Below are 13566 nucleotides of genomic sequence, written 5' to 3'. Positions count from 1 at the left end.
GGAATACATTTCCGATTCCTGCAATGACATGAATGAATCTCAACAGCAGGCTGAATGAGAGAAGCCACATACAAAAGAATATATGTTGTATGATACCATTTATTGATGAGTTTAGAAAATGAAAACTAACATATAGCCAAACAAAGATCAGGGTTGACAGGAGTTGGGAATGGAAGAAGGGATGTACTATAAAAAGGCACAAGAAACTTTTGGAGGTGATGGAATTTTTAGGTAGCTGGATTGCAGTGGTTATTATACAGGCATCTGTCAAATCTCATACAATTGCACACTGTAATTTCATAGTTTATTATATATAAATCATATCATAATAAAGTTGATTAAAATCCCTGCATAAATCATCTCTAGGGTCCCTTATAGTTCAGATAGAGTAATTGGGACCTGAAGCCAACCAGACTTGGATTTAAACACTGGCTTTTCTAATTTGTTGGCTGTGTGGTTATGGGCAAATTGTATAACCTCTATAGACCTCTGTTTCCTTATTTCTAACATGGGTTGAAAATAGCCCTAGTTTATTGAGGTATTGTAAGCATTCTACATGATAATGGACATAAAAATCTTAGCTCAGTGCCTGGCATGTAGTAAGTGTTCAATAACTGTTAGCTGCATTTCTAATTCTACAATTTTAAATAATTTCATAGGCCCAGTTGAAAAAGTTCAAAGGTGACATTTATGTGATCTGATTCTAATTTTGATTTCAGTACCAATTGTGTATGACTTTAGACAAGTTTTGAACACCTTCTCTGGCCCTTATTTCCTCATTGTTAAAATAAAGGAGAATTGTGCTATTTTTCTTATTAATTCATAGAGCTATTAGGAATATAAAATCAACTAATAGATTAGAGAGAAGTTTGAAAAAACAAAAAGAAAAAATAAAACATTATACAAAAATATAGGAAATAACTATGATAGAATTTTCTCATGATTTTGAGTTAAGTAGGACAAGGAGATTGTGCTTACACTAGAGGACTTGCCTTCAATAAAGTTGCAAAGTTTCTGAAATTTGTCTTCTGGCCTTTTGTTATGCTATTCTTTGTCCCATTTTACAATTTCAGTTATGCTTTGTTTGCTGCCAACAGTCAAAAGAGATTCTTTTACTACTTAGGTTCTTTCTGTCAGTAAGAAATTGATTCTGATTAGCTCATTTACCTGAAGGTGAGTAACCTAATACATGACCACTATCAGAGTTATATGTAAAGAGAGAGCAAAAGTAATGCCTCAAATGGAAATTCAAATCCCAATGGGGTTGTAGCTCAGTAGTAGAATGATTGCCTAGCACATGTAAGGTACGGAGTTCGATCCTCAGCACCACATAAAAATTAATAAAGTTATTATGTCCATCTACTATTAAAAACTTTTAAAAAATCTCAATAGGGATAATATTTTGGGGCAGGAACACTTGCTGAAGCTTTTCACATGTCAATCATCTACAGTTCCAAAGTTAACGTCAGATTCCTTTAAACAACTTTCTCCTTCAGTGAATACATAACTGAGTGTTATTTTAAAAGTTTAGAAGCAAAGCAAGGTTATGCCATTTTTGCCATAACTTTCCTCATTGCCCCTTTAACATCCTTGTTCCTCAGGCTATATATCAGAGGATTCAGCATGGGTGTCAAAGCCCCATAAAACACTGAGATAAACTTGTCCTGGTCAGGGGAGGACTTGGACTGAGGTTTTATATACATGGAGATGGTTGTGCCATAGAAGATTGTCACCACAGTCAGGTGAGAACCACAAGTAGAAAAGGCCTTGAACTTTCCCTGGGATGAGCGAATCCTCAGGACAGCAGCAACAATTCGGACATAAGAGAGGAGGACAAACCCAAAGGGTAGAAGCAGAGTGAAGATACCAGTGATGAGGATCATAAGCTCATTGACACTGGTATCAGAACATGCCAGCTTAAGGAGGGAGAGAATCTCACAGACAAAATGGTTGATGACATTAGCCCCACAGAAGCGAAGCCTCAGGGATAAGACAAGCATGGCACTGAGTACCACTGACACCCCCCACAAGGTCACAGCCAGCCAAAGGCACACTGAGCCATTCATAACCATGGAATAGCGCAGGGGATTACTGATAGCAACCACACGGTCATAGGCCATGACTGCCAGTAGGAGACATTCTGCTGTGGCTAAGGCTAAGGAGACACTCATTTGGGTGAAACATTGTGAGTAAGAGAGGTAGGGATGGATAGAGAAACAATGCACTAAGGCCTGAGGCATGGAGGCTGTTCCATAGCAAAGGTCTAAGAAAGACAGGTTACTAAGGAAGAAATACATTGGAGTGTGGAGGTGGGGATCAAAGTGGATTAGAAAGATGATAAGTCCATTCCCCAACAACGTGCAGAGGTAAGTTATCAGCAGCATGGTGAAAAATGTGTCTCTCCACTCAGGATAGTTAGAGATGCCAATGAGAAAAAAAACAAACTCCGCTGTGTCATTGGCCTTGGCCATCTGTCCTTTTTGCTACTCTTCATTGAATGGGTGCCAATGGAGCTGCTTAGTTTCACCTAAAAGAATGAGAATAAAAATGGAGGGTATGAGAAAGGTGGAAAGAACTATGGTGTGCAAGGTCATTATCTTTGCCCTAGTCAGAGAGATGAAACATAAATGGGATATCTATATTGGGAACAGAGGCAAAACTAAAAATTCCCTCCTTGACTCCAAGAAAATGGAAAGTTCTTCACGCATTTGAAAATAGTTATATGACAATATCCTCTGCCAGATGCCTTCTTGGATAATTTTTTCCCCCCCAAAAGAAGGAGGGCCATCTTCCTGGCTTTCTCACTTATTCTCCATTTTCCAAGACAAATCTAATGCATAGACACAATAGCACCTCAGTCATCTTGAGTTACTGATCTTAATCAAAAGGGGATCTTCTGATGGATGATATGTCTAGGTAAAATTTTGTCTATTCTTATGAACAGACTCACTCCTGATTATGCAATCTCCATTTCCCATCATGCCAGGATTTACCATGATGCCTGACAGAGTATTTCTTTGGCTTGAACAAATATTATATAAAGGGGGAAGTTCCTGGATTCCTTGAGGTCTGTGAGAACCCTCTGCTAACACCCTCAGTTGAAGTTACATTTCTAGGGTCTCCTATGTTTTCTACACTGTGATTGTTGAGCCCTCAGGAATGTGAAAAATGTAATGTGACATTTCCAAAAGAATGGGTGTGTGGTGAGAGGAAGGCTTGAGTGATAACTTACATGAAAAGACTTTCCTTTCCCACTATAATCAATGTCTTTTCCCCATCTCTCTTTATTTTTCTTATAGCATTTCCAAATATCGAAATTACACTAGTAATTTGATTATTATTTGTCTCCCACTCAAATGTAAATCAATTGAGGACAAGGACCTCATTTATTTTGTTTGCTGATATATCCCTGGCACTTGGAACAGTACTTGGGGACATCACAGGGATCAAACAGATATTAAATGAATATATAAATTACTAAGCATTCTTGAGGATTATCCACAACCTAACTACTCCTCTTGCCATCTTTATTGCCATCCTTTATTGTAAGATATTGTCATTACTCACCTGGATATTGTCAGTTACATCTTTATTGGTTTCCCTGTTTCTGGCTTTGTCCCCATTCAGTTAAAAATGAATTAGTTAAACTATAAATCTAATCATGTCTCTCCTCGATTCAAAATATTTTTTTCTATTGAGGTATGACTTATATACAAAATGTATACATATTTAATGCGAACATCTTCATAAGTTTGAAGATAGGTACACATTCATAAAACAGTCAACATAAATAATGTTATAAGTCTAGAAGTATAGTTCAGTGATAGAGCTATTGCCTAGCATTGATGAACTCCTGTTTCTGTCCCCAAAACCACAGAGAGAGAAAAGAGAGAAGAAAGAAGAGAGAAAGGAGAGAAAGCCATAAGTATAACCAGCACCTCTAAAAGTTCCCCTCTCTCTTCCTATAAGAACATTTATCAGATCTACTTACTAACAAAAATTTTAAGTTGCAGTACCACATTGTTAACTATAGCTTCCCATTTCAATCTCGTTAAACACCAGTCTCTTTACTATGACCCATTTAGCCTTACATAGTTTGCCTCTCCCTCAACTCTTTTACCCCAATTCATAGTATCCTTTCTTTGGTCAACTTTGCTCTGGTCACAATGGTCACCTCAGTATTCCCCACTCAACCTATATCTATTTCTCGGAATTTTTTAGTATTTATTTTTTTTTTAGTTGTAGGTGAACACAATACCTTTATTTTCTTTTTTAAAAAATATTTATTTTTTTTTAGTTGTAGTTGGACACAATACCTTTATTCCATTCATTTATTTTTTTTTTATGTGGGGCTGGAATTGTGACTCAGCGGTAGAGCACTTGCCTAGCATGTGCAGGGCCCTGGGTTGGATCCTCAGCACCTTTATTTTATTTTTATGTGATGCTGAGGATCAAACCCAGTGCCCAACCCGCACTAGGCAAGCGCTCTACTGCTGAGCTACAACCCCAGCCCTCAGAATTTTTGATCTTGCTGCTCCAGTTATGAAAGAACTGTTTCTCCATATTTATGAAACCCAACATCTTTACATTGCTTACTTTTTGACTCTTTATTCAGGAGGCATTTTTTTTTCAGTGAGCTCTTCCTGGGCTATTCTGTCTAGAAGTTCATATCTATTGTCTGATATTTTATATCCCTCATTTCTACTTTATTTTCTTCACATAACTACTTTTAGCATGCTGTATACCTTATCTATTAAGTATTTGTATTGATCATTTCTCTCAACTAGAATGTATGCTCAGTGACCTTAGAAAATGTGTTTGTTTGTTCATTGCTATATGCCCTGAACCTAGAATGGTGCCTGATACAAAATAGGTGACCAGTAAGTATTTGCCAAATAAGTATGTGAATGGAGTATTTTAACAGTTCCATATTGAAAGAAAACCTCTCTTTCTTTTTCCTTTGACATTGTTGTTTATATGCCAAGAACCCCTGAAAAAATATATGCACACACACACATATACCTTCATACAACTAATTTTCTTTTCTCTTTCTAACCCCCGCTCCTTGAAGCCTCCAGTACTCACTGACTATGTCTGTAGGCAAGTTTATTCCCCTCACTTGACCTAAATTTTTATTTGCAATCTGGCTCAACCAAATGATCTCCAAGAGTCCTTCTAACTCTAATAATGTAGGATTTTCTCACTTCTCTCAGATGAAATGGGGAAAAAAAATCCTTACTTCTCAGAGCAAAGGAATGCATTACATTGTCCTCCTTTGTTGGAGAGGCATATGGGCTGTAAAAGGAGTGTGTTAAGGAATGGAGCTTCTCTAACCACCTCTGAGGTGGTACACTCACTTGTCTTTATAAGTCTTTAGGAAACAGTAGCAGAGCCTGTGGCATAGACAGAGGGAAATAAGAAAAAAGTCTTTAGGAAAGATCTCATAAGTGCCCCCTGCTATGCCTTGGCCTCCCACTAAACTTGTACCTATGTCTCATTCCCTATCTTGCTCAGCTTCTCAGACAAGCTAAATACATAAGAAAGTTAGATCCATGAAATGAAAGTGTTTGCTAATAGTGAAGATGCAAACAAGTACAAGAAATGGAGGAGGTGGTGACTTGCCCTCACAGGAGTGTCCTCAGAGCTTAAGAGCCTTACTGCTGCTTTTGCCTGCATTTATCAGAGAACCTTGAGAAAGAGGTTTTGCCTTGCACTGCTACTATCTTTGCAAGTAAAGATTGAGAAAATCATCTTTACAGAACAAAAATGCAGAAAGATATGAATCAAATGGCTACATGAAACAATGCTTTGCTACCTATATTTTAAGTTGGTACAGTCATATCTTCACATTTAAAAAAATAATTGGCAGTATGTTTATCTACCAATTATATACACATTGGCTATTTACACTTCAATAACTGAAAAGTGATTGGCAGGCTACAGATGGGAGGATGAACTGGTTTTTCCATAGATGTGGAGAGCAGATTATTATTCTATCGTTCTCTTGGAACTCCATAAAATGCACTGATTCTGATGTTAAATATTAAATATTGAGATATATATATATGTTTTTCCCTCCTCATGTGAATCTATCATTTCCAATAAACCACAGCATGTATTTTTTTCCAATATTGAAGGAGGGCTTACAAAGAATCTATTGCTCAGTCTCTCATGAACCTAGTAGAAAGAATTGATGAACCATTTGACTATGGCTGTGAGACAGACTTGTTTTTAAATGGTGTTAAGATTACTGGCAGAGGTTGGGATTGAACCCATGACCTTGCCCCCATTAATACAATGCTTGGACCTATGGAACTAAAATTAATGACAATTTTTCTCTCACACTTAAAGACTACTCAGTATCTAATTTAGGAACATATTTTTCATTAAGTCTAGACCTGCCTTCCAAAGACAGTGCTGAGTGTCTCATCCCAGAATGACCATTAAAATATTCCTGGAAACTGGGTGCAATATGTTTCCTGTCTTAGTCCTATTACCTGCAATTCTTTAAACAGGTTAATTTCCTTTAACTAATGGCTTCCATTTGCCTCCATAGAGATTGCCCATGCCAGATAGATGATTAGAAACCCCACAAAACGGAGATAGGGAGAAAAAGAAAAGAAACTAGAGTCTTGTCCATAACAATCCACTCACCATTGAAGGATTCTCTCAAGCGCTAGTAAATGGATTAGAATAGGACTGCTCAGAAGAATAATTCTCCAAGACTTGCCAGGTTTGGTACTCTGATAATCTCCCTGGAAACTCCTAAATGCCTGTAAATCTCTGAGGATAGAAAATTCTTTTAGATTAGGTCAAATCTCTAACCCTTTGATTTCCTGCCCTTGGTAATGGTGTCTAATTAAATTATTTAAGTTCTTGGGCAAACACTTCTTTCAATGACATTTGACTCATATGAAGCCTCATTCAATCTCCCCTAAAAAGTTATAAAATGTGGAGAAGATGGAGGTCACTTGAATGCTCTGCATTAAGCCTTTAGATTAAGGTATCTTTTACCTCTTGATAATGTTTATATATTATTTTGTCTTGGTGACCTGGAGCCCAACTAAACCCAATTGTCACTTTCTTTATAAAGCATGGAGACAATAACCAAATATTTTGCACCCAGGTCTTTAAGCCAAATTCGATGACTTCTAGGAGAAGTGCTGGGCTCCATGCATAACCAACCCAGTTTCCTATTTTTTTCTCCCCCACTGTGCTGGACAGTGAAAATATACAATCTGATATCCCAAGTTCCTGCTATTCCATGGTCAGAAAAAAAGATCTAATGGTAGTCTGTCTGCCCACCAACACTGGGAAGTGGTCTGAAGCATTTTGAAAACATGACACAAATACTGAAACCAAAAATGTCTTTTGGTTATTGCTCAATTTTCCAGAATATATAACTGACTAGAACCTGCCCTTCATTGAGCAGTTTGGTTTATAGAAACTGGGCCACATCTCCTCTTTTCTCCATTGATTCCCAAATCCATGGATCTATATGTTTATCTAGAGGCTGTCACCAAGCTTCTATCTCTGGAAGCATGTTTTGCTCAGCACTAAATCTATAAATCTTACATCTTTGGCTTTCACATAATGTCTGGGGTCCAATTCTCTTCCAGATTCAATTCCAAATGTAGGGAGTAAGTTGATGAGCTGCACAGTAACTTAAATAAGTTGAAGTTCCAAAGTGCTACCAGATCATTTATCTCATGAGTAGAGTTCAAAGTTTCTGATCTTCACCAGAAAGAAATAATTAACTTCGAAGAGCTTCAGGGACCTCATCCCAAACAGGCAATTAAAATTTGCCAAATCAGAACTGTTTGGAAAAAAAAGTGGCACTTTGTGTAGGGGAAAACAAATATAGAGAAAAGAGACCTTTGAGTCCATGGGACTTTCATATATCACTGCTAGGTTTGCCAGAGAACTGAGAAATAATTCTTTTTTATTTTGGTCCATAGTTTTTTCACATTCTTTCTGTATGAAATTGGTGTCATGACAGAGCCTGCAGCTGGTCGAGAAATGTCTATCAGGAGACAGCTGGGATAGAGAGTGCACAACAGAGAGTGCATGTGTTATTGATCTCCACGTTGAAATAGCCCTTATGTTTGCCTTTCTGGCCCCACTTTCTCTACCCCAGCCTGCTCAAACTGCCTCTATGGGCTCTTTTTTCAACTGTATCAAGACTATGTTTCCTTACCTGACACACAAGGTCAACTATAACAATGCTTCATCTGTTAGTTAACATTTGTTCATCCATTCATATATGAATACATTTACTCAACAAATATTTTAGGAACACCCATGATATGTCAGGCAATGTGTTTGACACTGAAGATACAATGGCACAAAAAAGATTCTAGACATGCTTTCTACTTTCAGGGAGCTTACTGTTTGGTGCAGGAAACTGATATTCACCGAAAAAGATTATAAATATGCACCTGTGATAAGTACTATGCAGTACTGCAGGATTTGTTATTGATTTACATATCCTCTTCTGTCTACATGGCTCCTCAACATGAACTCTCCATTAAAGTGAAGGTAGTTCCTATGTGGCTTCATGAATACCCTTGTTCTCACTCCTAGTCCTTCTGAACCAATACTTCTGATGTTCTAATAATTTGTAAAACAAAACCTACCAATCAAGTTTTAAGGCTCAGCCTAGTTCACAATTTTTTCATATTTCTATGTTATCTGATGCTTGAGTTATACCACAGGTATCCTGAGGACAGATCATTGTTTTACTTCTTTAATATTTAGTGATAGTGGCAGTATATACAATATAAGGTAATGGGAGACAGTTGGGGGAATGATTAAGGAGCCTTACTACTTCTGTAAACTTTCTGAAGTAATCTGAAGAGTCTGGACCTAATTTTTCTTGTTTATAAAATGAGTAAATACATGTAAAATGCTCAGAGCAGTGAGGGCATGGAGAATCTCAATAAGTATTAGTATGATAGTTATTTTTACTTTCCCAAAAACCTTCACATAAATTGGTATCTACATTTTATAGATGAGAAAATGGAGGCCTAAAGCAATCAAGTTAATTTGTCAAAGATCACAAATTAATTAGAACCAGAGATGGCTAGGAAACTTAGATCTTCTTAATTCCAAACCAGTGCCTTTTGAGAAATTATCCATATGATCTTTTGCTTGATGCTTGCCTTGAGGACTATGGTTCAGTTATTCTATGTACTAAGATTTTGTCCAGGTCTAACTCAAAGTGGCATGATATGGGTATCTATCTTTAGATGAAGCTCAGTTAACTGTCAATCAAAATACATTAATATTTAGAATATCATATCTGTTTTTCTGAGGATAATTTAGCTTTAGTTAGCATTATGGCCACTAAATGCATCTCTAATATGTCATTTTTAAAAAATTAGCCAGAAGCCACTTTGGAAAGTAGTATGGAGATTCCTGGGAAAGCTGGGAATGGAACCACCATTTGACCCAGCTATTGCCCTTCTCGGACTATTCCCTGAAGATATTAAAAGAGCATACTACAGGGATACTGCCACAACGATGTTCATAGCAGCACAATTCACAATAGCTAGACTGTGGAACCAACCTAGATGCCCTTCAATAGATGAATGGATTAAAAAAATGGGACATTTATACACCATGGGGTATTACGCAGCACTAAGAAATGACAAAATCATGGAATTTGCAGGGAAATGGATGGCATTAGAGCAGATTATGCTAAGTGAAGCTAGCCAATCCCTAAAAAACAAATGCCAAATGTTTTCTTTGATATAAGGAGGGCAACTAAGAACAGAGTAGGGAGGAAGAGCTTGAGAAGAAGATTAACATTAAACAGGGATGAGAGGTGGGAGGGAAGGGGAGAGAGAAGGGAAATTGCATGGAAATGGAAGGAGACCCTCATGGTTATACAAAATTACATATAAGACGATGTGAGAGGAAAGGGGAAAAAACAAGAGAGAGAAATGAATTACAGTAGATGGGGTAGAGAGAGAAGATGGGAGGGGAGGGGAGGGGAGGGGGATAGTAGAGGATAGGAAGGGCAACAGAATACAACAGTCACTAGTATGGCAATAGGTAAAAACGTGGATGTGTAACCAATGTGATTCTGCAATCTGTATTTGGGGTAAAAATGGGAGTTCATAACTCACTTGAATCAAATGTATGAAAGATGATATGTCAAGAGCTTTGTAATGTTTTGAACAACTAATACTAAAAAATAAATAAAATAAAATTGGCCACAAGGTGTCTGGCTTTGAGCAAGTCATTGCAATTTTCTGAGCCTGTTTCTTTTGCCATACAGACCATTTCTGAAGCCCATTCTAGTTATGGCATTCTTGAATCTAGATAAACTGTTTCTAGCATTTCTTTTGTAAGGAGGTCATAAAAATAATTCTTATATGTGGATATCAACTAAAGAAATTATCTTAAGCCTAGTGAAAAAATGTGCCTGGGCAAATCTGGGTTAAGGTGAAAAGAGAAACATTAATGAGTTCTGTAACCTAGTGAAAGGATGGACCTTAATAGTCAAATGAAGGTCTTAGGACACTGAGTAGCAGGAATTGCAGTCAAAAGGAAAGATTCAGCACTTGGGGCCTGAGCTAATGGAAATACATTTCACTTCTATGGAAAGATTGTGATTAGCGGAAGACCCCATTTAGTAACTCTTGTTTCCAGTGCACTTTAAAAAAATTCATAGATGACAAGCAAAACAGAGAGCACATAGTTTATTTCAGAGGTTTACATATGATCTAAGTAATTCCTTTTTATTCCTTGTCTTTGGGTACATGTATGGAGTTATGCATAAATTCACAATATTAATATTGCAAGTGAAAGTTCTGCCATCTTGCTTTTCATTGTATTATGAGGTAGGCCTGGGCCATGTATTAAGAGCCACAGATTGGCAGAAAAAAAGAAGTGATGGGGTATTGGAGAGGATTGAGCAGTCGAACATTTCACAATCACCTTTAAGAAAATTTCTTAGGAAATTTGTCTCGACATTGAAAAATGGTGTTCCTATCTTAAGTTGGAAAATGTTCTTTCTCCCTGTGTTGCTTTGAGTTGGTCCCAGACAAGCAGAACATTTCTAATAGCTTTGTATCTCAGAGATCCTCCAGGCTCTAGGGGCATGATTAGTCTCAGTGTACTGCTCAAAGTTGAGCAATTAAAAACTATTTCTTGCCAACCCTCAAAGATGCCACACTGGGCATTGTTAAGAAGTTGGCCGATTTGGCAGTTAACTTCACCTGAAACTTCTGGCCCCATAATGACATAATAATCGTAAACAGTGGGGAAAATGTAGAATACTTCCTCAAGATGAGAGTGGAAAAACTTTGAAGGCTTGTAAACAATGGGGAAAAAAAGGTTCTAAGCAAACAGGAGATGAGCCATGGGAATTAGGTTCAAAAACTTTTTGAGTTTGACACAAGAGAGTTATAAGAAATGTGCTCACCTATTTTGAATGATACTGTTTTAGAATCTGAGATTATCCCAGATGACCTCAACCTAAAAATGCAAAAGCCCTACAGGGAGATCTGGGTTCTAGTCTTGGCTCTGTCACAAACTTGCCTATGATTATAGTTAACTTCATCCATCAATTTCTTCCTGTTTATGAAATAATGAACAGTAATCGCTATCTTAAATACTGCCCACAAGTGATGTAAGGACCAAAGTTTATATTCAGTGTAAAAGACACTTGAAGATATAAAGAAACTTACCAGTTCATGGTATTATGTTAAACACACAGTTTTAATGGAACCATAGCAAATCTATAGAACTCATGATTAGATCTAAATTTTAGATTGAACATATTGTGCTTTATTTCATTATTTTGGAGAATGAAAATTCATAGATGTACATATTACCTCACTTAATTTCACATCAGACTTATGAAATAGGCAATAGCACCTTCATATGATCAGATTAGGAAACAATCTTGAAAAATGAAATAACTTACAAGGAAGGTGATAAGCAATGTGCCTAGAACATAATAAACACAACAAATAGCAATTAATATTATGGACATTATTTGTCATGTAGTTATTTGATGTATTCAGGTCAGGGACATTATTATGTTATTATTCCTGAGGAGGAACATGACTTGATAAAAACCTATGCACTCAGCACAGCTTGTAGAGATGTGGGACAGTGAACACTACATAGAGCTCAGGTTTCCAGAAAATTCAAATTACTTGATCTATTCATTCATTTATTCATGTACTCACTTAGTAAATAAATATACATTGACTATATACTGTCAAAATATACCCTACTGTCATGTCTATCTAAAAACAACAAATAAAAAATAATTTTAAAATATGTCAGTAGTTCAATATTCAGAAATAATTAAGTCTAGGTTCCTAACTTCAATGTTATTATGATTTATTCAGGAAATACAGACATTTAAAAGAGCTCATGGAAAAAAAGTGTTAAGATACTTTGATAAGAATATCAGTGTTATGGTTTGGATATAAGCTGTCTCCCAAAAGTTCATGTCAGAAAATGCAGGAATATTCAGTGGTGAAATGATTAGATTATTACAGTTATAACCTTATCAGTGGATTAATGTGTTGGATTAATGTGATAGATTAATAATTTGAAAGAACTACTGGGTGGTAACTAAGCAGGTAGGGTGTGGCTGAAGGGTGTAGGTCATGGGGGAAAGGGGAGGTCTACCCTTGGGGATTATACTTTGTTCCTGGCTCATCGTGTGTGCTCTTGATGTGCTTCCTGGCTGCCGTGAGCTGAGAAGCTTTCCTCTGCCATATGCTTCTGCCATGATGTTCTGCCTCAACTCAGTTCCAGAGCAATGGAATTGGCTGACCATGGACTGAACTTATGCTAACTTGAGCAAGACCCTCTAAGGTCTTCTTATGGAGCACAACAGAAAAAAAAAAGAAAAAACTTACTAACACACCAACAATAATCAGAGATAGAGGAGAGACTGATCGGTTCTACTAGAGATGACAGGTTATCAAGTAAGGGCAGTCAAGGAGGTAATGTTTGAGCTAAGTATTTAAGATAAGTGGGTGCTTACCAGGAAGCATGTTAGAAGGTAGGAAGGAAAATAATAGAGAAGTAGAAGTATGTACTAAGAGATATGAAATTTCCTTCTTAGATTGGGAAACCATAAGCAGCTCAGCACTGCTTCAGCCCCTGAGGTATAGACAATGGGTTAAATAATTAGGTCACAGATTTAGGCATAGGTTAGATAATGAAAAGCCTTGGTCACTATACTAAGAACTTAGACTTTGTGGTAATAGTAGTGAATAGCCACTAATTTTGTTTTGAGAAAGATAATTCTGGTAGTGTTGTGTAAACTGTGTTGGAAGACAGTGAGACTCATTGGAAGACTGCTGAAGTAGACTAGATGATGTGGAAATCTAGGCATATCAGTAAAGATAGATAAGACTAAACAGATCTGAGATATTGAAAGACAGTAGTGCCACACTTGACACTTAATTGTCTTGAGTGGTAATAATGATACAGACATGGAGCAAGAAGTGTGAAATACAAGGTGTAGGTGAAAGTGACTAAATGGTTATGTTCACTAATGTTCACAATATAAGAGGAAAAGCAGGTAGGAAG

General features: G+C 37.0%; 1 protein-coding gene across 1 annotated transcript; it reads right to left on the bottom strand.

The window, feature by feature from the left end:
- Positions 1 to 1544: 1544 nt before the first annotated feature.
- Or13h1 (olfactory receptor family 13 subfamily H member 1) lies at positions 1545 to 2471 on the bottom strand. Its single transcript, XM_077106504.1, has one exon. The coding sequence runs from the start codon at positions 2469 to 2471 to the stop codon at positions 1545 to 1547; it is 927 nt and encodes a 308-aa protein (XP_076962619.1).
- Positions 2472 to 13566: the final 11095 nt, after the last annotated feature.

This window comes from Callospermophilus lateralis, chromosome X (assembly GCF_048772815.1).
Source record: "Callospermophilus lateralis isolate mCalLat2 chromosome X, mCalLat2.hap1, whole genome shotgun sequence".
Lineage (NCBI taxonomy): Eukaryota > Metazoa > Chordata > Mammalia > Rodentia > Sciuridae > Callospermophilus > Callospermophilus lateralis.
This window is presented reverse-complemented; position numbering and strand designations above follow the sequence as displayed.

Bases quoted from the DNA above. Each gene is read 5' to 3' on its own strand.
- Or13h1 (XM_077106504.1), bottom strand. From the start codon at position 2,471: ATGGCCAAGGCCAATGACACAGCGGAGTTTGTTTTTTTTCTCATTGGC.